At 50.4% G+C, this 25,981-nt stretch overlaps 1 protein-coding gene across 1 annotated transcript in view; it reads left to right on the top strand.

Annotated features, from left to right (window-relative positions):
- The first annotated feature begins 3,432 nt into the window (after positions 1-3,432).
- Positions 3,433-25,981, top strand: part of FTCD (formimidoyltransferase cyclodeaminase) — a 40,965-nt gene continuing 18,416 nt past the window's right edge. Inside the window, exons 1-5 of the mRNA XM_007066686.3 lie at positions 3,433-3,579; positions 12,981-13,164; positions 13,898-14,026; positions 14,895-14,983; positions 25,084-25,263. Coding sequence (XP_007066748.2) covers positions 3,526-3,579; positions 12,981-13,164; positions 13,898-14,026; positions 14,895-14,983; positions 25,084-25,263 — 636 coding nt within the window. The 5' untranslated portion in view covers positions 3,433-3,525. The remainder of the gene's footprint in view (positions 3,580-12,980; positions 13,165-13,897; positions 14,027-14,894; positions 14,984-25,083; positions 25,264-25,981) is intronic.

Below are 25,981 nucleotides of genomic sequence, written 5' to 3'. Positions count from 1 at the left end.
AGATCATCATAGAACCGTAGAATATCAGGGTTGGAAGAGCCCTCAGGAGGTCATCTAGTCCAACCCCCTGCTCAAAGCAGGACCAATCCCCAATTTTTTTTTGTCCCAGATCCCTAAATGGCCCCCTCAAGGATTGAACTCACAATCCAGGGTTTAGCAGGCCAATGCTCAAACCACTGAGCTATCCCTCCCCCCGAGATTACTAATGATATTCATCCCTAGAATCCCTGGTACTCCTTCTCCCATATGGCTCCCTTCAGAGGCTTTGTCTTTCAAGATGAAGTTGCATTTCCCTGGCAGTGACTGACCCATGTAGTCTATGTCTGCTTCAAGGCATCCCACCACTGGGCTTGCCAGTCCATTAACTGCTGTTAGACGTACAAACCATGTGCTGTGCATGGTCAGCTCCTTGTCCTTCAAATATTTTTGAAAATGCGACTCAGTAATGGTGGTGACTTCTGAGCCGGTATCTAACAAACATGTGGTCTTCGCCCCTGCTGCTTCACCAGTTAGACAGTCTCCAAATGCTCGCTTGCAGACGTGACTAGATATGCTGGCACTGCCCGCTTTCCTCTCAACACTGTATGCAGAGTGACTTTCCACAAAGGACAGGCCTAGGAATCCTTCTGCCCCTGCTTGGCCTACTACTGTAGATGGCCCACTCGCTCCTGGTGCCCCACTGGTTTCGAGTGCCTGGGACTCTGTTCTCCTTCTGCATGGACATTCTTGTCTAGTATGCCCTGGCCTTTCACAAGTGTAACAAATGTACCTTCCCTGCTCATCCTTCAGGGGGATCCCGGTGTCCTTGGAGATTTTGGCATACTAATGGGATTTTTTTCTTTCATCAACTCAGTCATCACTTTCAGCATCTCTTCCTATTGGACCGCCAGTTTTTGGACACCTTCGCTTAAATGTTCCAATCTTAACTGTCTCTTCCACAGGAACTTCCTTTTCTTCCTACCACATAATGGCAGCCTGCATGAGTTCATGGAACTTCTTACCAGGCTCTTCCTTCAACCTTCTTTTCATTTCACAGTGGAGGGAGTCATCCCAGAGCCCCTGCACCAACTGCTCTTTCAGAACCGCATCTGGGTCTGGAACTCGTCGAGGGTCTCACCGCTGCACTTTGCTCATTCTCTCCTGGAGATCATACTTGTATGCCCAGACAGTTTCACCGGGCTCCTGCTTTCTCTCAAAGAACTCCTTTAGTTGGGTTCCAATAGGTGCCTTGTCTCCATACACTTCTAGGAGGAGTACAAATACCTTTTCCACATCTTTCTTGTCTCTCATTGCCATGAAGTTTACTGTGGCCTTGGCCTGGCCCTTGAGGTGCTCCTCTATGAAGTCCAAACGATCTTCTTCAGGGACTCTTAGCACACGCAGAGCTGCCTTCACAGACTTGACCCACTGCTCTACCATAATGTCTCCTGGTCTAGTCAGGAAGTCACCAAACTCTGTGACCTTCTGCTCCCATAGGGCATAAATAATCGGGGGTTTCTTAGCTTCTGCTGCCTGTTGGTCTATTACTGCCTTAGTCAGAGATAAGGCTTCTCTCTGTTCAGTTCTAGTTTTTTGTAATGCCTCAGCTTGGTCTGATAATCTGCGCTGAAGTTCAGCAAACTGGGCCTGTAGTTCTTCAATTCCAGCCATGGTAGGAACTCAACCAGTAAACCAATGGGGTGGACCTTATGGATAGGAGTCTGTCCATGATGCCAATTATGTAAGCGGGGGAATGGTCCCACTATTGTGGGGAACTTTCCTGGCTTATACACTACCCAGTGAAATGGGCTAGCGAAAGGATCTGAGGCCTCGCTCCCACTTCTTTTACCCAGAGGCCTGCCTGACCTCGAGGGCCCCCCTTCCACTCTCCTGTGGGGCAGAGTCCTCGTAACCTCGACAAGGCTGGGCCCAGGATACCTGGGAGGCTCCAGCCCCCTGAGGTCCGACTGGCCGAGTCCCAGAGCAGCAGGAACAGGAAGTTGCCTGACAACTGGACTCTGCCCTGTTCTGGACTGTGTGCCTTGTGCTTTCTGCTACCCATTCCTGCTGCCCCCCACCCCCAGCTCATTTTCCTGGCATCCTGACCCAGCTTGATGCCTGGCATCTGACTGGTGGTTCTGATCTCCCGTTTGTCTCCTGCCTCTGACCCCTGGTATCCTGACCCAGCCGACTCTTGAGAGTCCTGTCTCATGATCGCAGACTCTGACTACTAGGTAGGCAGGCTCCTTGAGATGATCCAATGAACGACAGGGGAGAGGGGGTAGAGGAGCGAGTGATGGGGGTGGAGCCTTTTGGGGGGGAAGAGATGGAGAAGGGGCCAGGGACTTGAGAGAAGAGGTGGGGCAGGGCCTTGGGGAGAAGAGGCAGAGCAAGGGGAGGGTCTTGGGGGGAAGAAGTGGGCCAGGGGGCGGGGCCTCGGGGGTTCAGTTGCCAGCAATTACAAAGGTGGCAACCCTTTTACCCTTTTTAAATATTGGCACAACATTGGCTTTCTTCCAGTCTTCTAGAACTTCCTTAGTGTTCCAAAACTTACTGAAAATCAACATTTAAGGGTCCAGCGAGCTCCTGAGTCAGCTCTTTTCAAACTCTTGGATGCAAATTATCTGGACCTGCTGTGTTAAAAATGTCTAACTTTAGTAGTTGTTGTGTGACATTTCCCTGAAATGATAGTGGAAAGGAAAGAATGTTGTCATCATAGGATGAGATTACATCATCTGTTTTTCCCCCCAAATACAGAACAGAAATATTTACTAAACACTTCTGGCCTCTTTAATCATTAATAATGCAAAAACAATTTCTACCTTTGCCATGTAATAAGGACCAATACTGTTGTCAGGATTCTTTTTGTTCCTATGTATAACTAAATCCTTGCATGTCTATGTCTAGGATTTGCTTACCTCTGTCTAGGATTATGAGCACAGAATAAATTGTGGGCAACTGAAGAAAGTGTCTTCTATGGTTGATTTATCAGCAAAAAAAAAAAAAAGTGGAGGGGCAGAAGATAGCCTATCAATTGGGGTATAATTTGTGTCTTATTCTGTTGCAACAAAAACATATGTTTGTATTTTATTTGTATTTTAGAACTGCTGTTACATGGATAAATAAATATTGGCTGCTCTTAATGAAACTGAATCAGACAAGAGCCTGACAACAGAGACTAAAGCCCAGGTTATAACAGAGCAAGGCTTGACCATTAACGTTCCAGGTACAAACAATCCGCGAGTGCAGGGGTGTCACTCCTGAGTGACACCAGCATAACGGACAGTAGACTCAGGCCAGTAACTAGAGGCCAGATGGGCCTCCCTGCCAAAAGTTTCCTCTTATTTGTTTAATTAGGAAACTCTCCTTCTATTGGCTGCAGTTTTGGGTAGTTAATGAGAAACCCTGGAGATTGGGAAAGGTCACTGGCTAGGCCGTATAAGGCTCCTGCTCTTCTAGTTCCATTTCTGAAGCCACACAGGTCAGAGCAAACACCCAGTGCGGTCCAGGCCAAGGCACTCCCCTGGGAGGAACGAAACCAGCACAATGTCCAAACTGGTGGAGTGTGTCCCCAACTTTTCCGAGGGCAATAACAAAGAGGTAAGGGGCTGGGTTCTCTCTGTGCTGTGTGACTTGCTTTGTGGAGATAAACTGTGTGCAAGGCCTTGGCTTGTTTGCTTTTCACCTGCCCTGGGTGCTGCTTTGTGTTGATTGCCTCTGGGCCGAAGCGATGGCATTTGGGCTGGAGTTAATGCTTGTAGCTTGTCCTTGGATGACAGCTCCTCTGACCCGTATCTGCGGCAGCTTACAGCATGGCCCCCAGGGTGCACGGCCCAATGACCTCCCCTCCCCCGGCGCTTCTCAAATGCTCCCACGGGAATCCAGGGTGAGACTCCCTGAGCTCCAGGGGCATGGAGAGGCCCTGCGGTGCGCATGTCACAGCCCTTTGTTCCACATCACCTCCGCTGCCCCAAAGGGGAGACTCGTGGCTGTGGCTTGGCTCCCACATCGTCCGAGCTGGGGCTGAACGAGGATGCCATCCCATACCCCCTCCCCCGGAGCGCTCCTGGCTGGAGCAAGCTAGTTTCCCCAGTGCCATGGGGAGATGCTGAGGAGACCATCCAGCTCCAGGGGCTTTGGCACTGAGCAGCCTTGCTCCGGTTCTCCAGTGGGGGCCGGCTTGTGCGCTTGCCACGCCCTGCCCTTGCTCCGTTGCTGCTGGTGGAGGTTGCCTTTGCCCGGCCAGCGCTGGAAAGGCCCAAGGCCAAGCTCACTTCCCCGCTCTTCTCGAAGAACAGCAGCTGGAATCGCCGCTCGCTCCTGCTGCCCTCTGGTCCCAGCTGCACCTCCTCCCCGGAGCTCCCAGGGCTAATTACAGGTGGGACTGGCAGCACCCATTATAAGACCCTGATTCAGTTGCTTATAAGTTTGCCAAACTTTAACCATTTGGGCTGAAATTTTCCATGGCAGGTGTTGTCCTCAGCCTGCTCTTCAGTTTGACTTTACATTTCACCCCCAACAGTTCAGTCATTTCTGAGAAAATGGTCAGGGAAAAATACACCAGTTTGCCCATGTTAAAAAATTCGGACCCCTTTCTTATGAGGAGCTCCGGTGTTTGGAGAAGGCACCGGAAACGTGGCGTTCCCGGCCATTGTGTCTGGAAGGTGCCTCTGCCATCCCTCTAAAAATCCACCCTGATTTAGCCACAGAAAAATCGCAGTTTGCACACATGCAGCCTGCCCTGCGTTGTAATGCCTGTCTGCACTGAGCGTGAGCAGCCGTTTGAGGAGGAGACTGGGACACGGAGCGGGGAAGGGCCCTGAGGCGGGATGGGGAATCCGAGGAGACAGGCTGGGATGGGGAGCCAGCGGTGTGTGGAACGTGGGTGATGGTGGGAAGTGACGGGAGAGCCAGACAGCTTGCACAAAGAGCTGGAAGAGGGAGAGCGGAGGAGTGGAGACTGGAACTGGCTAGGGGAGGAGAATTGAACTGGGATGTGGGGAAGAGGCAGGACTGGGACAAGGACAGGTTTCAGGGGAGGGGGAAGAAGGGTCTGTGACCTCTAGAGAATATGCAGCCCCCCCCATCCCCTACCCCACAGATCCTGGGATCTCTGAGTCTCACCCTTCCTCTGCTGCCAGCAAAAATCTGTGAAACCCACTGGCAGAGTGGGTGTCTCTCCCCCGTCTAGTGCTCCCCTGGGCGCCGAAAGAGGCAGGAGTCTGGAGGAAAAAATAGCATGTGATCATAGAATCATAGAATCATAGAATATCAGGGTTGGAAGGGACCCCAGAAGGTCATCTAGTCCAACCCCCTGCTCAAAGCAGGACCAAGTCCCAGTTAAATCATCCCAGCCAGGGCTTTGTCAAGCCTGACCTTAAAAACCTCTAAGGAAGGAGATTCTACCACCTCCCTAGGTAACGCATTCCAGTGTTTCACCACCCTCTTAGTGAAAAAGTTTTTCCTAATATCCAATCTAAACCTCCCCCATTGCAACTTGAGACCATTACTCCTCGTTCTGTCATCTGCTACCATTGAGAACAGTCTAGAGCCATCCTCTTTGGAACCCCCTTTCAGGTAGTTGAAAGCAGCTATCAAATCCCCCCTCATTCTTCTCTTCTGCAGACTAAACAATCCCAGCTCCCTCAGCCTCTCCTCATAACTCATGTGCTCTAGACCCCTAATCATTTTTGTTGCCCTTCGCTGGACTCTCTCCAATTTATCCACATCCTTCTTGTAGTGTGGGGCCCAAAACTGGACACAGTACTCCAGATGAGGCCTCACCAGTGTCGAATAGAGGGGAACGATCACGTCCCTCGATCTGCTCGCTATGCCCCTACTTATACATCCCAAAATGCCATTGGCCTTCTTGGCAACAAGGGCACACTGCTGACTCATATCCAGCTTCTCGTCCACTGTCACCCCTAGGTCCTTTTCCGCAGAACTGCTGCCTAGCCATTCGGTCCCTAGTCTGTAGCGGTGCATTGGATTCTTCCATCCTAAGTGCAGGACCCTGCACTTATCCTTATTGAACCTCATCAGATTTCTTTTGGCCCAATCCTCCAATTTGTCTAGGTCCTTCTGTATCCTATCCCTCCCCTCCAGCGTATCTACCACTCCTCCCAGTTTAGTATCATCCGCAAATTTGCTGAGAGTGCAATCCACACCATCCTCCAGATCATTTATGAAGATATTGAACAAAACCGGCCCCAGGACCGACCCCTGGGGCACTCCACTTGACACCGGCTGCCAACTAGACATGGAGCCATTGATCACTACCCGTTGAGCCCGACAATCTAGCCAGCTTTCTACCCACCTTATAGTGCATTCATCCAGCCCATACTTCCTTAACTTGCTGACAAGAATGCTGTGGGAGACCGTGTCAAAAGCTTTGCTAAAGTCAAGAAACAATACATCCACTGCTTTCCCTTCATCCACAGAACCAGTAATCTCATCATAAAAGGCGATTAGATTAGTCAGGCATGACCTTCCCTTGGTGAATCCATGCTGACTGTTCCTGATCACTTTCCTCTCCTCTAAGTGCTTCAGGATTGATTCTTTGAGGACCTGCTCCATGATTTTTCCAGGGACTGAGGTGAGGCTGACTGGCCTGTAGTTCCCAGGATCCTCCTTCTTCCCTTTTTTAAAGATGGGCACTACATTAGCCTTTTTCCAGTCATCCGGGACTTCCCCCGTTCGCCACGAGTTTTCAAAGATAATGGCCAAGGGCTCTGCAATCACAGCCGCCAATTCCTTCAGCACTCTCGGATGCAATTCGTCCGGCCCCATGGACTTGTGCACGTCCAGCTTTTCTAAATAGTCCCTAACCACCTCTATCTCTACAGAGGGCTGGCCATCTCTTCCCCATTTTGTGATGCCCAGCACAGCAGTCTGGGAGCTGACCTTGTTAGTGAAAACAGAGGCAAAAAAAGCATTGAGTACATTAGCTTTTTCCACATCCTCTGTCACTAGGTTGCCTCCCTCATTCAGTAAGGGGCCCACACTTTCCTTGGCTTTCTTCTTGTTGCCAACATACCTGAAGAAACCCTTCTTGTTACTCTTGACATCTCTTGCTAGCTGCAGCTCCAGGTGCGATTTGGCCCTCCTGATATCTTTCCTACATGCCCGAGCAATATTTTTATACTCTTCCCTGGTCATATGTCCAACCTTCCACTTCCTGTAAGCTTCTTTTTTATGTTTAAGATCCGCTAGGATTTCACCATTAAGCCAAGCTGGTCGCCTGCCATATTTACTCTTCTTTCGACTCATCGGGATGGTTTGTCCCTGTAACCTCAACAGGGATTCCTTGAAATACAGCCAGCTCTCCTGGACTCCCTTCCCCTTCATGTTAGTCCCCCAGGGGATCCTGGCCATCTGTTCCCTGAGGGAACAGTTTAAAAGATCTTTTAAATGATCATGTCATTGAAGGCAGTGCAATCCTGCGTGTGCACCAGGGGGCTCTGTTAAGGGTCCACGGGCAGCCTGGTTTCTGGCATTTCCGAACTTTTGAGTGTTTGAGTTTGCGGCGTTAGTATTTTTAGCATAGCTTTTGTGTGTAGCTCTGATGTGTGTATTTGGAGGTGTATAAAAGGGGCATCAGGCCATTGCGCTAGGTGCCCCCGCCATAAAATTCAAAACCAGAAATAAAACTGTTAGCTGAAGACAAAATGCCTGTTCCCCACCTCCCCCAGAGCAGCCTTCACCAAACCCCTCTCTCTGCAGCAGTCTGTGCACACAGAGGCCCCTTGAAGGCCAGCTGCCCTAGGCTAGTCCAGCCCCTCCCAGGGAGAACTCGTCACCAACAGCCCCCGCTCTTTTAAACTGAGGTCCCCCTGCTGAGCAGCGCTGTAGCTGCATGGCACAGAGAGAAAGGCGTCTCTCTAGCATCAGGGCCTGGGCCAGGCAGGGCTTTATAGCTCAGAACCATCACCTTACATTCAATCCAGGAGCCACGAGCAGCCGCAGCAGACCACAGCCACTAGGAGACAGCAGTCATGTGTTCCCGCCAAGCCGCAGCACTGCCTAACAGGCACCGCTGCACTCTGCACCGGCCTACACTCTGGCCTGGAGTTAGGGATCTGACTGTCTGGATCAGCGGATTGGATTTTCGGAGAACAGCATCTTGTTGCCACAGCAACACAAGGTTCCAGCCCCAGAGCTTGGTACGCTTCCATCTTATGAAAAGGCAGTTGAGAGTGTTGTTTTCACTCTTCCATCGCCACGTCCTCTGGGTGCCCGGCTTTGTGCTCCGATTACTTACATTGTCAGCTATTTGGTGTGTGTTTGTACAGCGCCTAGCACCGGGGGGGGGGGGTCTGGGACAATTCTGGGGCTCCTAGGCACTACTGTAATAGTAATGATAATAAATGGACTGCAGCTTTCACCCTGCCCTCCGTGCATTGTACGTCTTCCATTACATGATCACATGTTGATTCGCAGCTCATACAGTAGTAGACCATTTTTTCTACTTCCTTAGTCACATGTGTAACATCTTGTACACTGGCTTCTTTTCAGAGCAGTGTGGCCTAGCAAACAGAGCACAGGACTGGGACACAGGAGACCTGGGCTCTGTTCCTGGCTTTGCCACTGACCTGCTGAGTGGGCTTGGACAGGTCACATCACGGCTCTGTGCCTCAGTTTCCCCACCTGTAAAATCGGGGTGATGATACTGAACCCCCCCCCCCCTTTGTAAAGTACTTTCAGATCTCCCAATGAAAAATGCTAGATGTGAGCTAGGGATTATTGTTGTTATTATCGACGTTAGTCTTGTGCGCTCACACATTTTGAGGTAGGATCCTCAATTGGGGTAAATTGTCATTGTTCCATTGACCGAGCGATAAGAATTTACAACGGCTGCTGCTCTCCCTCACCACTGTTCCACTGTACCTTATCCAGGTGGGCACCAATGGGGAGAACTGCTGTGTACCCATGTCAAGGTTCCCTCCCCACTCTGAACTCTAGGGTACAGATGTGGGGACCCGCATGAAAGACCCCCTAAGCTTATTTCTACCAGCTTAGGTTAAAACTTCCCCAAGGCTCAAACTTTTTGCCCTTGGAGGGTACGCTGCCACCACCAGGTGATTTAACAAAGAATCAGGGAAAGGACCACCTGGAGTTCCTATTTCCCCCATATATCCCCCCAAGCCCTTACACCCCCTTTCCTGGGGAGGCTTGAGAATAATATCCTAACCAATTGGTTACAAAGTGATCACAGACCCAAACTCCTGGGTCTTAGGACAATAGAGAAATCAGTCAGGCTCTTAAAAGAAACAGAACTTTATTAGAAAGAAAAAAGGTAAAAGAAGCTCCCCTGTAAAATTAGAAGGGAAGCTAATCTCACAGGGCAATCAGATTTAAAACACAGAGGATTTCCTTCTGGGCAAAAACTTTAAAGTTACAAAAAGAAAACCAGGAATACACCGTCCTCTCAGCACAGAGAAAATCACAAGCCAAAACAAAAGTAAGCTAACACATTTCCTTGCTAGTACTTACTAATTCTAATGGAGTTGGATTGCTTGCTTTCTTGATCTCTCTCCGGCAAGCACACAGAATAGACAGACAAAAGCCTCCCCCCCGGCCCTAGATTTGAAAGTATCTTGTCCCCTTATTGGTCCTTTTGGTCAGGTGCCAGCCAGGTTACCTGAGCTTCTTAACCGTTCACAGGTAAGAGGATGTTGTGCCTCTGGCCAGGAGGGATTTTCTAGCACTGTATACAGGAAGGTTGTTACCCTTCCCTTTATATTTATGACAGCCCTCAACTTCCACTGCCTGCGGGGGCCAGGATTTCCTGCTGACATCCATGGGCAGTGCAAATGTTTAGCACCTCTCAGGTTGGGCCTTCGCTTCTTTCCCAGACTGGCAGTTCCAGCCATTCTCAGCACCCATGTACTCTGGCTATCAAAGAGGAGTTTTGCCCTTTCAGACGTGCAGTGTTGTTGTAGCCATGTCAGTCCCAGGATATTCAAGAGACAAGGTGTCAGCAGACCAGGTCAGAGGTGGTCAGGCCTAGTGGTCGGAGGCTGAATGCCAGAGACAAGGGTGGAGGCAGAGTCGGAGTCAGGAGTCAGAGCCGAGAGTCAGAACCGGTTTACCAGGTGTCAGGGAAGGCAGGGGCTGGGCTGGCTCTGATGCAGGAGCAAGGCTGGACCAGGATGGGCACAGGGCTGGGCGCAGGGCAGGATCTGGGCTGGAGCGGTGGAGGAGCAAAGCAGGAGCAGGGCTTGGAGAGATAAGCCCAGGGAGGCAGAGTGTCCATGGGCATTGAGCAGCCAGCAAGCTACTGCTGCTGCTAGATTTAAAAAGTGGCCAGCTGGCTTCCTCCGCCAGTCCTTCCGGCAGCCTGGCGGGCTCGTTAGGGCGTCAGGGGTACTGAGCAGGCACAGCTGAGGGCCTCACTCCTGACACAAGGCGGAGGAGGTAATGTCTTTTACTGGACCAACTTCTGTTGGGGAGAGAGCCAAGTTTTCGAGCTGACACAGGTTGCATATGACCTACAATCTGATTGTCTTGCGAAAGTCCATAAACAACTTCCCTGAGTAAAGCACGTGCTGTAAAATATTGTTACTCTTTTTCTTTAATGCAGGTGACCTTGTATACCAGAATTTGTTCTTGATTTGAAAGGAATCAGTATATTTCTAAGCGGACAACAACAAGGGTATTGAACAGTGAATTATCTCATACACTGACATAAAAATGTATGTGTCACGGACTCACAGGCCCAGTGCTCTCACCCCTGGGAGTAACCCCCTTCAGTGTGTCATCCTTTCGTGAAGGTTGCCCTCTCTGGGGTTAGGCCCTCTGGCCTCGTTGCCTCCCAGGACCACACCTCTAAGCTTTCAGGACGCCTGTCTCTCACCAGGGAGTTCACTCGCTCTGGACCCTTGGGGCCTCCACCCCCAGAGGGAGCAATGCCACCGTGATCTCTAGCCTGCAGTGACTCTCAGCCAGCCTAAAACAGAGGGGTTTATTGTATGTCTGGAACACAGCACAGTTCTCAGGGCCTTGAGCACACAAAGTCTCAGCACAGTCTGGATGGGACTGTCCAGCGTCCAGGTGGCTCAGGCTGCTCTTTGTCCCTGGTCTAGAAGCCCCCTCCTTCCAGCCGACCACCATATATCAACTTCCCCAAAGCCCCTCCTCCATCCTTTGTCTTCAGTCCTGGGCAAACAGATCACCTGGGCCCTCTCTCTTCCATCCCTGCCAGGTCTGATCACCAGAGTCCTCTTCTTCTTAGCCCTTTGTCCTTCCCCTGGCCAAGACCATGTGGCTCCCAAGATGGGGTGGGCCTCTGGGCCTCCAAGTCCCTGGCTACTAAGTTCCACAGCATCCAGGCCATTGTCCAGGGGCCAGCTTGCTAGGCAAGGTCACACCTGGCCCTTTGCAGTAACAAACCCCTCTCTGCCACACCTTGTTACACATGCCGCACGCAGGGAAAACCGACACACGCAGTGTTCATGCACAACGCTAGGAAAATCTCCCCCCTTCATCACAGTATGCTTGTTTCCAGATGCAAAGAATTTACTGAAAGCTACATTAATGAAACCCCGTTAAGAGTGTTACAGGGGTTGCTGCAATTTAATTCTAAAGCCTTGTATGACATATGCTAGCCCTTCCCCATTATTCTGTGTTGCTATACATCATCTGTAGTCAGTTTTCTAAGTACAGCATACTGTCTAGTATTCATATAAAAGACTTCTGCGGACTGTCTGGCATGCAGTGTAATACATAGGTTACAAGCAGCTCACATGCATCTCTATGGCTGTAGGAAAAAACAGTATATGGGAACTTTGTCTTATGTGAGCCATTCTATATGTTCATGTAATTAAATACATTAACATGACGCAGACACAACAGGGGCCAGGTTAAGTTGCGCATTAGGAAGGAATAATCAATCACACAAATGAAATGGGAAATGACTGCCTAGGAAGGAGTACTGCAAAAAAGGATCTGGGGGTTTTAGTGGATCACAAACTAAATATGAGTCAACAGTGTTACACCGTTGCAAAAAAAGCGAACATCATCCTGGGCTGTATTAGCAGGAGTGCTGTAAGCAAGGCACGAGAAGTCATTCTTCCACTCTACTCCGCGCTGATTAGGCCTCAACTGGAGTGTTATGTCCAGTTCTGGGTGTCACATTTCAGGAAAGATGTGGACAAATTGGAGAAAGTCCAGAGAAGAGCAACAAAAATGATGAAGGGTCTAGAAAACATGACCTGTGAGAGAAGATTGAAAAAATTGGGTTTGTTTAGTCTGGAGAAGAGAAGACTGAGAGGGGACATGAGAACAGGCTTCAAGTACATAAAAGGTTGTTACAAGGAGGAGGATGATAAGTTGGTCTCCTTAACCACTGAGGACAGGACAAGAAGTAATGGGCTTAAATTGCAGCAAGGGAGATTTCCTAATGACCAGGGTAGTTAAACTCTGGAACAAATAATGCAGGGAGGTTGTGGGATCTCCTCTATTGGAGTATTTAAGAACAGGGTAAACACCTGTCAGGGATGGTCTAGCCCAGTGCTTCTCAAGCTATCTGATGTGGGGGACTGGCAGTTTTTTTTTCCAATGTGCGCGCAGACCAGCAGCCGATGGCTCGTGGAACGGCACCGGTCCCTGGACCACCACTTTGGGTAGCACTGGACGAGACAATACTTAGTCCTGCCTCAGTGTAGGGGACTGGACTAGACGACCTCTCACGGTCCCTTCCAGTCGTACATTGCTCTGATTACGCTGACCAGCTATTTTGCAGACCCCAGGGCAGGCCGTGATCTGGAGCTGGAGGGTGACATTACGGGCTGTGCTTTGAACGTGAACGATTCCGCTGCAAGCAGACGTTTGGCTCCTGGCTCACTTTTAGGGGTGCATTTGAAACATTAACAAACCCAGCCATGCCTTGGCTCCTTTCTTTAGCAGACTCCATGCTGGGCTGCCTTTTGAGAGGAAGCATTAATGAGCCGGGCGTAGCTCTGAATGGCGGAACACCCTTCTTCGGCTGTGCTCTCTTGCAGGTGATCGATGCCATTGGTGAGGCTGTCTCTCAGACACCGGGGTGCGTCCTGCTGGATGTGGATGCCGGCCCATCCACCAACCGGACGGTCTACACCTTTGTGGGGAGTCCAGACGCCGTCGTCGAGGGGGCTCTGCGTGCAGCCAGAGTGGCTTTTCAGCTCATTGACATGGGCAGGCACAGAGGTGATCCGGCTGGTGGCGGAGCAGGAGGACGGGCTGCTCGGCGGGGCCCAGGGGAGTGAGCTGCCAAAGGTCTCAGCTGTCAGGTCCAGCATGGATCTGGCTGAGGTGATTTGCCAAAGCCAACGCAGAGCAGCAACTACAGGCCCAAACCGGAGCAGCCATGAGTGTGGCTGTGCTCGAGTCACGGGGTCTCCCTGGGAGCACTACTCAGATTGCTACTGGACACTCTCCCTCTCCCGTCTCATGACGTTAAGGGTTTTTCCTCCCTGTGATGTACAATGGAAGCCAAGCCTGGCGGGCAGCCGTTAGGGGAGTCGTGCGCTCCCTGCAGCTGGAGCTACATTGCACAAACACAAAGGGCAGTCACTTTTCAAACAGCCTCCCCATGTCCTGTGGGAGGCCAACAAATCTACCCAGCCAGGTGCAAGCTGCGATAGGAGCAGAGATTCCGCATCTCCCTCTGACGACCCTGAACTTGTGGTCATTTTCTTTTGGGCTGGAATAAACAAGGCAGTCAGTTGAGCAAATACAGACAGCGTAATCGGTTAGTCCTGTCGCGTCAATGGCTCTGAGGCAGGAGGGGTGTTAGCTGAGTCCTGAGATCATAAGGAATGAATAAATAAAGTCCAGCCTTATCTAAACTGGCTCGTCCTCCCCTCCCCTCCATCCCACCCACCCCCATACCCCTCCAGGCCTCTGTGCACATCTCTGGAATGGTGCTTTGCTTTCCTAGGAGAACATCCACGGATGGGTGCCCTGGATGTCTGTCCTTTCATCCCAGTGAGGAATGTCACCATGGAAGAATGCATTCGCTGTGCCAATCTGTTTGGGCAGCAATTGTCAGTGGAGCTGGGCGTGCCTGGTGAGTTGGTGATGGGGAGGGGAGAGAATTCTGTCTGTATCCACCTCTTTTCTGACCTCTTCAGTAATTCCACCATCTTGCCCTGTGCTCACATGGACACAGTACATGGTTCTGTTCCGCTTCTGCACTGGGACTGTCCTGCCGTGATAAAAACAAACAAACCCCTTTTACAAGAGTTAACTTAGGCTAAAATGTCGGTCATTAAATTATCCCAGCAAGAGAAGTGTATGAACTTTGAAATCTGCCACACATGAGCAAGGAGGGCCGAGGTTTTCAAAACTATCACAAGTGATTTGGGGAGCCCAACTTGAGAGACAATGGAGAGAGTCTGATCGTAGACGGGGGCTGCTCAGCCCTTTTAGAAGATCCACTCACTTGAAGAGTCTCAGGACTGGAGGCACCCAAAATCACTGGCTGCTTTTCAAATTTTAAGCCCTAATTAGTAGGCACTCTTGGAAGTACTAGTAAAAACGTATAAGCCCTGCTGAGAGCACTTCATACATTACCTCTGTTCTTGGTGGCAGGGAAAGTGCCGAATCACTAACTCATGACTTGGCCAGCAAATGAAGGAGAAGCTGGTTTCGGTGTATATTTGTGATATCCAGGCCTACACAAACATAGTTATTGAATTAGGACCCGAGAACTTTTATCTCTTTTAAAAGCTTTCCGGTTTCCCTTAAGCTATGTGTGATTTCACCGGGGGCAGAATGTGGTGTCCATTGCCTTGGCGCTTTATGTTAGAGCTGGCCTGTATTTGAACACCTTGCGCGATATCCAGGGCTTTCCCCAGTGTCCGCACCCACATTAACATGCATGTGTTGGATGGTTCCAGGCCAGTGATCCGTCACGTATGCATTTCCTCTTGCAGTGTACCTGTACGGAGAAGCAGCGCGGAAGGAGAGCAGGAAATCGCTGCCAGCAATCCGAGCTGGGGAATACGAAGCCCTCCCTGAAAAGGTTAGAGTCCTCGTGGTGTCTGGGAACGGCGGGGAGGGAGCAGCATGCTGCACATGGACCCAAAGGGGTGCTGCTCTCATTAGAGTGAGGGAGCCTCCGTGGATGCTCTGGGCGTTTTCACTGTTACACTTACAGTCTGCCAGCAGGGTGTCAGGTGGTCTTGTGCACTGGACCTGTCATTGGCTAAGGATGGGATTTTGATAGTATCACAGTGTTAGGGACCAGATATATGGTTTCAATACACTTCTCATTCCAGACAAAACACTTTGTTAAGGCTGAGAGGAATGGCCGTTCTTGGGCCTGGATGAGAGGTTGACTAGAGAGTTTGACATCACCACCTCAATGGTATTTTCCACTTTTCTCTGAAAATGCACAAGCCAAATACGGGTATTGTGACTGGAGGAGACTTTTACCTTAAAAACTTTCAAATTCCTTGGGGAAGGGGAAGGCCTGGGTCTTAGTTTGCATCCTGTACAGTGTCAGCACTCAGTTAGTGATGGTAATCACCTCGGTGCTTTTCTCTTCTTGCTTTTGCTTTGGAAAGCTGTGGGAACTATGCATGTGCAGTTGTGTGTGAGAAAGGAGGCAGCTTCCCATTGCCTCGCCTGAGCAGAGGAGAGGTGGGGGCTGGCTGGATGATGGCTACCAGGTCTCCGAGACTCCGGAATTTGCTGCCAGCCTTCGTCCACAATACAGTGTTGCCAACACTTGTGATTTTGCAATGACTCTCCTGGTATTTGGTGTGTCTGTTAAAGCTCCAGCTCCTGGAAGCATCTGATGAGGTGAGACTCTTGGCTTTCATTTCCTAACCAAAGGAAGTTTCTAGCTCTCTTGGTTACAGAGAAAAATGTAAACATGTGAGCCAAGTGCAGCCGAAGTCTGAGAAGCCAGAGGGCAAATAGAAAGAACCTCACATTTCTTATTCAGTCTTTTTATTTTTAAATGTAACCCTTCTGCCCGTCAGAGTTGGCAGCAACAAGGGCCGGGTTCAGTATCTAGGGGTTCCATTCCAATAACACAATGCAAAACCGGCTTGAGCCCCCACCCAGTGACTTGGGACAAATATATACCACCCCCGCTGGGCGCCTCCAAGAGGCAATGCTTCCCCTCTCACAAGCACAGAGTCTGAGTGTAGCAAAAAGCCTTTTAATAACAGAGAGAAACAATGTGGCATTATGTTGAGGAAACACCACCAACAGGATCCATAACACAACCATGAGCAAAAACCCACCCCAAGCAAATTGGGCCGTGTCCTTTCCCTTTCGTTCTTGAGTCCAGCAACCCGAAATCACCCAAAATCCCAAAAGTCCAATGACCCAAAAGTCTCTGTCCCTGGTCAGGGCAGCCCCAGAGTTTGAAAGTTTAGCTGCAGAGCTTTACCTCCCAACCTGGGTGGAGATGGGGGGGAAGGGGAAAGAGAGGTAAGGGGTACCTTACATGAGCTGAAGCTGACTGCCCCGCAGCTCCATAGGGTTCTGCTCCGCATCCCACAAGCAGCTCCCGCCAGCCTATGAACTGCTCCACCAGCCTGTCCACAAGGCACTCCAGCCGTCCCACAAACTGCTCCACAATATATCTTCAGGTTCCCCCCCCCACTTAACACAACACTCAGTGATTTCAGCTCTTAGGTGACTTCAGCTTGTAGTAGGGGAGCCTCAGTGCTGGTGTGCCATTAGCCCAAAGTGAGCTCAGCAGCCTGTAACTAGACTTCTAAAGGAATTAAAATTAGCTCTGATATTCCACAGTGGAGAGAGAAAGAAGTACAATTAGCATGTAAGGCCCTCACCAAGGGGCCCATACCACCAAGTATTAATACTTATCCCCAATCTCTCTCAATTCACAGAGTTTTGGAACCCATGACCCTTGCCTAGCGAGTGCTACTTAGTTGATGGTGATAACAAAAGGCCAAGTACAGTTCCAAGCACAGTTCCCATAATCAGGGTAATAACAATTTATTCTTCCTGTCCCAATAACAGAGACACTGGGGATCCCACAGCAGCCAAAGTGACCATTTGGGCAGCTATGGCCTCATTCTAGGCGGGGTGGGTGTGCCTATGCAAATGAGATTGGCCCCTGAAGTTCTTTTCAACAACTTGCCACACCTCACCACCAGATGTCAGGGTGGAGCTCATCCTGACTCTGCTTACATCAGTCTCTTAATTTTTAAGGCCATCTCACCTTTCTGGGGGTCCCGACTCATGATTTTAAAAGTGTGGGGCTGGCAATACTGACAGGAGCGCCCATACGGTGACTTTCTAGGCGTGCTGCAAAATGGTGTTTGGAGGGCGGAGGTTGTCCTTCTTAGACCATGCACGGATGGAAAGGAGTTTCTGGAGGTGGCCGGCAGAGCTGCTGCTGAGCTGATTCTGATAATGCTGCTGAGATTGTATCGTAGTGTTAAGGTGTGTAGGGGCTTCTGGGGGCAGATTTTTACAAATATTTAGGTGCCTAAAGATGCAGAAGCACCTAATGGGATTTTCAAATGAGCCTAAGTGTCGTCGGTGCCTAAATACCTTTAACAAGCTGAGCCCTAGAGCCTTGCAAAGGCAGGTTATTGGTTATTTTAAAAATTGAAATAAATTTGAAAAGTCAGTGAACTTGATAAGCCTGAAGTGCTTGGTTTTTTTGAGCATAAAAGAGCTTCTTAAAAGTGCTGGACCAGCCTGGGAGCAAGTGGAAGATGAGCTATTTCTTGTGACATTTCTAGCACTTTAGACTGCTAAGAAAGATGAAATCCCATGCTGAAAGCTGGTGATTGGTTACCTTTTCCGGAGCTATTTTTTGCCCAATTGCAGTACCTGGAATTGGCACTAGGGGACAGTGTAACAATTCTCATTTGGGGCGGACTGTGCTTTGTTGGGACATCTGATACAGTTCATAGAATCATAGAATATCGGGGCTGGAAGGGACCTCAGGAGGTCATCCAGTCCAACCCCCTGCTCAAAGCAGGACCAATCCCCAACTAAATCATCCCAGCCAGGGCTTTGTCAAGCCTGACCTTAAAAACCTCAAAGAAAGGAGACTCCACCACCTCCCTAGGTAACGCATTCCAGTGCTTCACCACCCTCCTAGTGAAAAACTTTTTCCTAATATCCAACCTAAACCTCCCCCACTGCAACTTGAGACCATTACTCCTTGTTCTGTCACTTCCCACCACTGAGAACAGTCTAGAACAGTCTAGATCCATCTTTTTGGGAACCCCCTTTCAGGTAGTTGAAAGCAGCTATCAAATCCCCCCTCATTCTTCTCTTCTGCAGACTAAACAATCCCAGTTCCCTCAGCCTCTCCTCATAAGTCATGTGCTCCAGCCCCCTAATCCTTTTTGTTGCCCTCCCCAGGACTCTTTCCAGTTTTTCCACATCCTTCTTGTAGCGTGGGGCCCAAAACTGGACACAGTACTCCAGATGAGGCCTCACCAGTGCCGAATAGAGGGGAATGATCACATCCCTCAATCTGCTGGCAATGCTCCTATTTATACAGCCCAAAATGCCATTGGCCTTCTTGGCAACAAGGGTACACTGTTGACTCATATCCAGCTTCTCATCCACTGTAACCCCTAGATCCTTTTCTGCAGAACTGCTGCCGAGCCATTCGGTCCCTAGTCTGTAGCGGTGCATTGGATTCTTCCGTCCTAAGTGCAGGACTCTGCACTTGTCCTTGTTGAACCTCATCAGATTTCTTTTGGCCCAATCCTCTAATTTGTCTAGGTCCCTCTGTATCCTATCCCTACCCTCCAGCGTATCTTCCTCTCCTCCCAGTTTAGTGTCATCTGCAAACTTGCTGAGGGTGCAATCCACGCCATTCTCCAGATCATCAGTCCTGAGACACTGAACTGAATGCCATCACTGGCAGAATCATTCTCCTTCAAATCCTTTGTGGTGTAAAGGAAATAGGGGCAGAAAAGGCAGCTTAGGGCCTGCAATACCTAAACAGCCAGTGGTTTGCAGATGTTTAGAAGGAAGCGGGGCCATCGCTCCTCACGCAGCAAGCAATTCTCTCCCACACGCACATGCATCAGCATGGGAACGGCCGCTCGGAACAGACAGTGATTCACCCAGACCAGCACCCTGTTCATCCCAAGGACTAATGGCACCATCAGAGGGAGGCTTAAAACCCTGTAATATACATGTTCTTGAAGCAGAGAAAACCCAGCTCCCACCCTGTGAGTGGCCATGGCTGTGATATGTACAGTGTAACCTCAGTGGAACAGGCATGTAATCATGCCCTGTGGGTTTGCCGGATTCGGATTACAGCTGTGTGAATAAGGGATTTTTCAGTTTGCCAGCCATTCCGAACAATGGAGGGGGAAATAGTCTTGGGATGGTCCCAAACCAGTTCTCTCTCTCTCTCTCACACACACACACACACACACCCTGAAACAAAATGTCTTTTTTTGATTTACAGCATTTTTTAATGTTTTCAAATTTTTCAAAATAAAATCAGGGGGAATGTTGAAACACAAAGCCGTCTTGAGTTGAAGGTTTGAATTGTGGAGTTGGGATATCGCATACTTAGCACTGGCCGATCAGGCAGCATCAGCACTGCCCATGCCGGGAGCTTTGCTGGCTAACTCTTACAGGTTTCAAGAAATGTTAATTGACAGGAAAGCCCCCTTACTTTCAGCATAAACACCCATGTTTTAAATGCCATTTTATTTTGGAGGCAATGAAGAGAATGCCCAGTAATCGGAGACCTCTTAGCCTATTTTTGCCTTTGCTCATTTCATCTGCTATTAACAAGTGGAGATGAATAAGCCACTTCTCTAAGTGGTGGTACAAGCTCTGAGCCTGATTCTTTCCTCTGACACCCCAGTTTCACCCAGGCTTGTCTTCATTCCAGTGGAGGTCCACGGAGTAACACCGGGGTGACGCATGCCACAATGACCAAGAGACGTTCTGTAGGCAGTGCCTTCATTACCGCTGTGCAAATAACCAAGTTTTTAGTTCGTTGACCAAACTGAAAAACTGGAGGGGAAATTTTGTTTAATTTTGAGTTTTATTCAAAGGGCTTCCAGATGGTACATGAACTCATCTAGATATTTGCCTAGTTTACCACAGGCTACATAAAAAGCACTAAGTACAAACTAAAATTTCAAACAGACAATGACTTGTTTGTACTGTACTCTCTATACTGTACACTGAAATGTAAATACAATATTTATATTCCAGTCAATTTATTTCATAATGATGTGGTAAAAATGAGAAGGTCAGCAATTTGTCATTAATAGCGTGCTGGGACACTTTTGTATTTTTATGTCTGATTCTGTAAGCAAATAGTTTTTAAGTGAGGTGAAACTTGGGGTAGGCAAAACAAATGAGACTCCTGAAAGGGGTACTGTAGTCTGGAAAGGCTGAGAGCCACTGAGCTAGATGGACCATTGGGCTCACACAGTATAGCCATTTTTATTATTATGTTCTTATGAATTTGTTTGTTTTTTCTGTACAAACTTGCTAAATATGTTGGTGAACCCAAATTGGAATTTTTTTGTGACAAATATATGTCCGACAATTTGTAGTACAATTGGTTTTACAAATCTCACCCCTCAAGGCTGCGACCCCTTCTGAGAGGAGTCTAGTAAAACCAGAAGGGTAAACCCAACAGAGGAGCCTAACCCTGTGCCCAGTGAAGTCGTTGGCCAAACTCCTCTGTTAGGGAAAAAAGGTTCCCCTCCCGTTCAGGGCCGGGAGGGCAGCCTTCCCTGTACTTCTGTATTAGCCAAACAAACACAGAGTCGTGGCTCTTAGATAAAATGAGGCACTTTAACGCTAGCAAGTACGACAGCTGAAGGGCTCACCAATTTCCCACATGGAGGAAAATGGCGAAGCCCTGAACAAAGAACAAGGTTGAGCTTTTATAGCTTGGCTCAACATAAATTGTGACATTTCTTCCAGTTCAAACCAGTTAAACCCAGTCTGTTTGGGTCCTGTAGTATGAACATGGAGGCTTATCCTTATAAGGGGTTCTTTCCCCGCACAGGAAGTAAAGGTTACACACAGTGCAAATTCTTTCTACCCATAAGCGTAGAGAAAAGACAGAAGCATAGCTTTACACGATTGTTTTTTTTTTTTCCCCCTCTATCACCTCCAGGAGCCAGGCTTGGCCCTGACCCAGGACAGTGTTTTCCAGGGTGTGAGTGAAGGATTGTCTCTGTGCTGTGATGCTATCGCTGAGGTGCCCATTCATTGCCCAGGGCCAGGGTCTGGGCCCAACACCCCCACATCTGCCCAGCATCTCACACAGCCAGAGGGCTGCCAGGATGCCTCAGCTCAGGCTCTACCTGCCCTTGGGGGCATCTCTCCTCTTTTTTGCAGTGCCCTTCTGCCTGGCACCAGCCAAGCCAGAGCCAAGATGATGGGAAGAATGAGCAGGAGCTGATGGCATCAGTGACTTGCTTCCAGAGAGCTGGGGAAGAAGGGAGAACCTGTGACAGGCCTCATCCCAACAACCCCCCGCTCCCCAGCTGTCATAGGCCTCATCCCAACCCCCTCCCACACGCCAAACCCCTCGGCCCCATTGCCAGCTTGGATCTCCCTCCCGCACCCACAACCCCTCATTTCTGGCCCCATCCCGGAGCCCGCACCCCCTCCCGCAGCCCAATCCCCTGTCCCAGCCTGGTGAAAATGAGCAAGTGAGTGAGGGTGGGGGAGAGCGAGTGATAGAGGAAGGGGGGATGGAGTGAGTGGGGGTGGAGCCTCAGAGAAGGGGCGGGGCATCAGGGAAGGGTATTTGGTTTTGTGCACCTGCCCTGGCCCTTCTCTGAGGCCTCGTGCCGCTCACTCCCTCCCCCCTCCCGCCATCGTTTGCTCTCCCCCTCCCTTACTCACTTTCACCGGGCTGGGGCAGGGGGAGTGGGTGTGGAAGGGGATGTGGACTCTGGGCTGGGGCCAAGGGGTTTGGAGTGTGGGAGGGGGCTCTGGGCTAAGCCTGGGGCAGGGGTTTGGGGTGCGGGAGGGGGTTTATGGTGCAGGCTCCAGCAGGGTGCTCAGGGTTGGGGCAGGGCATTGGGGTGTGGGAGGGGGTGAGTGGGGCGGGCTTTGGGAGGGAGAATGGGTGCAGGAGGGGGCTCAGGGCTCAGGCAGGAGGTTGGGGTGCGGGAGGGGGTGAGGGGTGCAGGCTCCGACCGGGTGGCTCTTACCTTGGGCGGGTCCCAGTCAGCAGCGCAGCTAGGCTACGGCTGACTCCCTGCCTGTCCTGGCCTTGCGATGCTCCTGGAATCGGCTGGCACGTCCCTACAGCCCCTGACGGGTGGGGAGTTGGCTCCGTGCGCTGCCCCCGCCTGCAGGCACCGCCCCCACAGATCCCATTGGGTGCAGTTCCCAGCCAATGGGAGCTGGGGAGTTGGCGCTTGGGGCGTGGGCAGCGCAAGGATACCCCTGCCCCCCCCCACAGTGACGTGCTGGACGCTTCCAGGAGTGGCATGGGGCCAGGGCAGACAGGGAGCCTGCCTTAACCCAGCTGCGCCACCACACTTTTAGCACCCTAAAATCTCCCGGTTTGGCTGCAGTAGCCTCCGGGAGATAGAGCCCGATTCCGAGAGACTCCCAGCGAAATTGGGAGGGTTGCCAACCCTAGGCCTCACCCCAACGATCCCCCTACCTCCCATCTGCCACAGGCCTCACCCCAACGATCCCCCTACCCCCCAGCTGCCACAGGCCTCACCCCAACGATCCCCCTACCCCCCAGCTGCCACAGGCCTCACCCCAACGATCCCCCTACCCCCCATCTGCCACAGGCCTCATCCCAACGATCCCCCTACCCCCCAGCTGCCACAGGTCTCATCCCAACGATCCCCCTACCCCCCATCTGCCACAGGCCTCACCCCAACGATCCGCCTACCCCCCAGCTGCCACAGGTCTCATCCCAACAACTGCCTATCCCCCATCTGCTACAGGCCTCACCCAATGATCCCCCTACCCCCCAGCTGCCACTGGCCTTATCCCACCGATCCCCCTGCCCCCCAGCTTCTACAGGCTTCATCCGAGAAATGTCTCCTAGTTGCCTCAGGCCCTCCTTCAATCCTTCTCCCATCTCCAGGCAAGCCCCCTGGCTTCCTCCTCCATAGTCAGTCTCTGACTCCCTGAAATGCTCTGGTCCTCAGTGGGACTCCATCAATACAGTATTTGAGGACAGGGATATAATTACTGCCACTCATTGCAGCGTTATGGAAATAGGTCATGTCAAACACACCTCTTATGGTTTTCTGAGGAGCTCACCCGTTTGGTTGGTGCAGGTAACTGTGTGGCTGTAGTTATACACGTTGAGTTTTGGAAGGCAGTTGACTTTGTACCACACAACGCTGTTTGAAATTAGCTCTCTACAGCATGAATAGCGCCTGGTAATGGATGGAGGACTGGCTAATGGACAGATCGCACAGGGTAGTTGTCAATGGGGAATCACCATCAAATGGGGCGGTTCCCAGCAGGGTTCCATCAGGATCGGCACTAGGCCTGATGTTGCTCAACATGTCCATCACCGAGCTGGAAGTAGATCTAAAATCACTGCTGATCGAATTGGCAGATTACACAAGGATTGGTGGAGTGGTAACTAGTGAGGACAAGACAGTCATACCACCTGATCTGGATCACTTGGTAAGCTGGGCCCCTTTAAACAAAATGTTTTTTAATAAAGCCTAATACAAAGTTATAGACATCTGTGAAGAAGGGATGCCGACAGAGTGGGGCGCTGTGACCTGGAGAGCTGTGGCGCTGAAAGGAGAGTGGAGAACAACTCCACTCAGTCTGTTTAGCTGATCCAAAAGAAGCCAGGGAGGCACCTCAATACTTCGTAGCTTCACTAGGAGAAAGTACTCAGGACTAAAGGGCTCGTTAGTCAAGCAGAGCAAGGCAGAGCAAACAGCAATGACTGGAAGTTAAAACCAGACAACTGCAAAGGAGAAGTATGGCACCAATTGTTAACAGTGAGGGTGATTAGCCATTGGAGCCAACCACCAAGGGAAGTGGTGGATTCTTCATCTCTTGATGTCTTCCACTCCAGACTGGATGCCTGTCGAAGAGATTGGCTTTAGCCAGGCACAAGTCATTGGGCTCAGTATAGGGGTAACTGGGGGAGTTCTTTGCCCAGGTCACACGAGATAATCTAATGGTCTCTTCTGGCCTTAAGTTCTATTGATCTGTGAATCAATGGCTCCCCATTCACTCTGGCTGCCCCATTCGCCAAGTGCCCCCTGCATCTCCCCAATCCCCCGTCACTGTCTTCTCCATGGTGTGAGGGATGGCTCGTACCTCCCCACCAGACCTGTCCCACAGCCCGGGGTGCCCAGAGGGAGTCAGCAATGGTTGGTTGCTGGTAAGACATGTCGCCCACCGAGCTGTGCAGAACGTGGCAGCTCTGTGAGCTCCTGTTTTCATTTTCTAATAGTTTCTCAGAGTCTCCCGTAGGGGCTGAAACGTCTCTTGTTTGGTGTCAGCCAAGAGGGGGCATAGGGAGAAATTTGAGGAAAGGTTAATGAAGCTGGTTGTGCTGGCTCATGGGGAGAAGAGGGAGCACTTCTGAGTTGTTCTGGAATTTCCCAGATGCTTTCTGTGCAGCCAGAACATGTTCTTTTGGCCAGGCAGCCGGTGTGCTGCACTGAGGCTGCTGCGGACTGCGCTCAGCATGGTGGGTCCATTGTGACCTTGTCCTTCCTCTCCACCCCAGTCATTTGTTTGAGCCACACATTGTTTGGCCTTGGGCTAAGATTGGGGCTCTTGGCTCCAGCTCTTGGAACACACACACACTGACCCACAATGCTGGCGACTGGGCGTGGAATAGCTCTGAGTGAGGAATGCACCATGTCTCCGGTGCTGATTCCCAAGAGCGGGAATTGTAAATCAGGACTGGATGTTCTCAAAAAGGTCGGCTCTAGCTCAGCCACAGGTTCCTGAGCTTCCTGCCAGAATGATGGGCCGAGGTTCTCCAGCCCTCATTACACAGAACGCTAGATTAGAGATCCTAATGGCCATTTCTGGCTGGACGGTCTATGAACTCTGAATTAACTCTTGCAATCAGCTCTCTGGAGTGACAAATAAACCCGGCTGACCTTAAACGATGAGGAGTTCCTTTTCAATGGATTTTGTTCCTTTCGTTTGCTCTCTTCTAAGCTCACAAAGGCCGAGTGGGTTCCTGATTTTGGCTCTGCATCCTTTGTTCCAAGATGGGGAGCTACAGTCACTGGTGCACGCACATTCCTCATTGCGTACAACATCAACCTCCTGTGCACAAAGGAGCTGGCGCATCGGATTGCTCTCAACATCCGGGAGCAGGGCCGTGCAAAGGACCAGGTAAGCCCATTCAGTTCCTTATTCAGAATAATGAGGCTTCCCTGGGAGAGGGCACTGGATAACTAGAGAGTTGGCTCAAAAATAAAAAAATGAATAAATCCCTCTCCCACCCACTCCTAATTCCACAGTGCTTCAGATTTGAGTTGTCCATCTTTGCTGTCCCAAAGTAAGGGTGACTGGTGCCAGTTTGTGTTACAGGCTACACCTGAATTGATCACTACAAAAATTATAAACTGGGCTTGTACAGGTTTACTACCCCCTCAGCTATTTTCATACTGCTGAATTATGGTTCTAGGGGAGGAGGAATTTAGGATCCTTAGATCAGAGTAGCTGGGTAAATGCAACCTTTGTTGTAGCAACATTGGCTTTTTTGACCTTTGATGTGAAGAGCATATGAGGCTCTGATTAATGTAAGCTGGTTCCTATATTCCTTGACATATCTACCCATTTATAGTATGTGATGGTGCTCTCTGGCTTAGGGCAGGCATGATGTCCCAGCAGGCGTGTGCTTGGGTTCCCACTGGGGTGGTTTCTGTTGTTGTTTCGTCAAACTCTGTACATGGGAGTATCCCATGTTCTAAGTGTGTCAGTTGAGTCATCCCCCAGGGCCATCCCAGAGCCTTGTCTGAGGGTCCATCTACTGTATCTGGGAGAGAAGGGAAGCTGCTTATGTCTCTCGCCAGCACCCAGAGATACCTTGGACTTTATAGAACTGTCT

The sequence above is a fragment of the Chelonia mydas genome, chromosome 11 (assembly GCF_015237465.2).
Source record: "Chelonia mydas isolate rCheMyd1 chromosome 11, rCheMyd1.pri.v2, whole genome shotgun sequence".
Lineage (NCBI taxonomy): Eukaryota > Metazoa > Chordata > Testudines > Cheloniidae > Chelonia > Chelonia mydas.
Note: the sequence above shows the minus strand (reverse complement) of the source record. Positions and strands in the feature narration are given on the sequence as shown.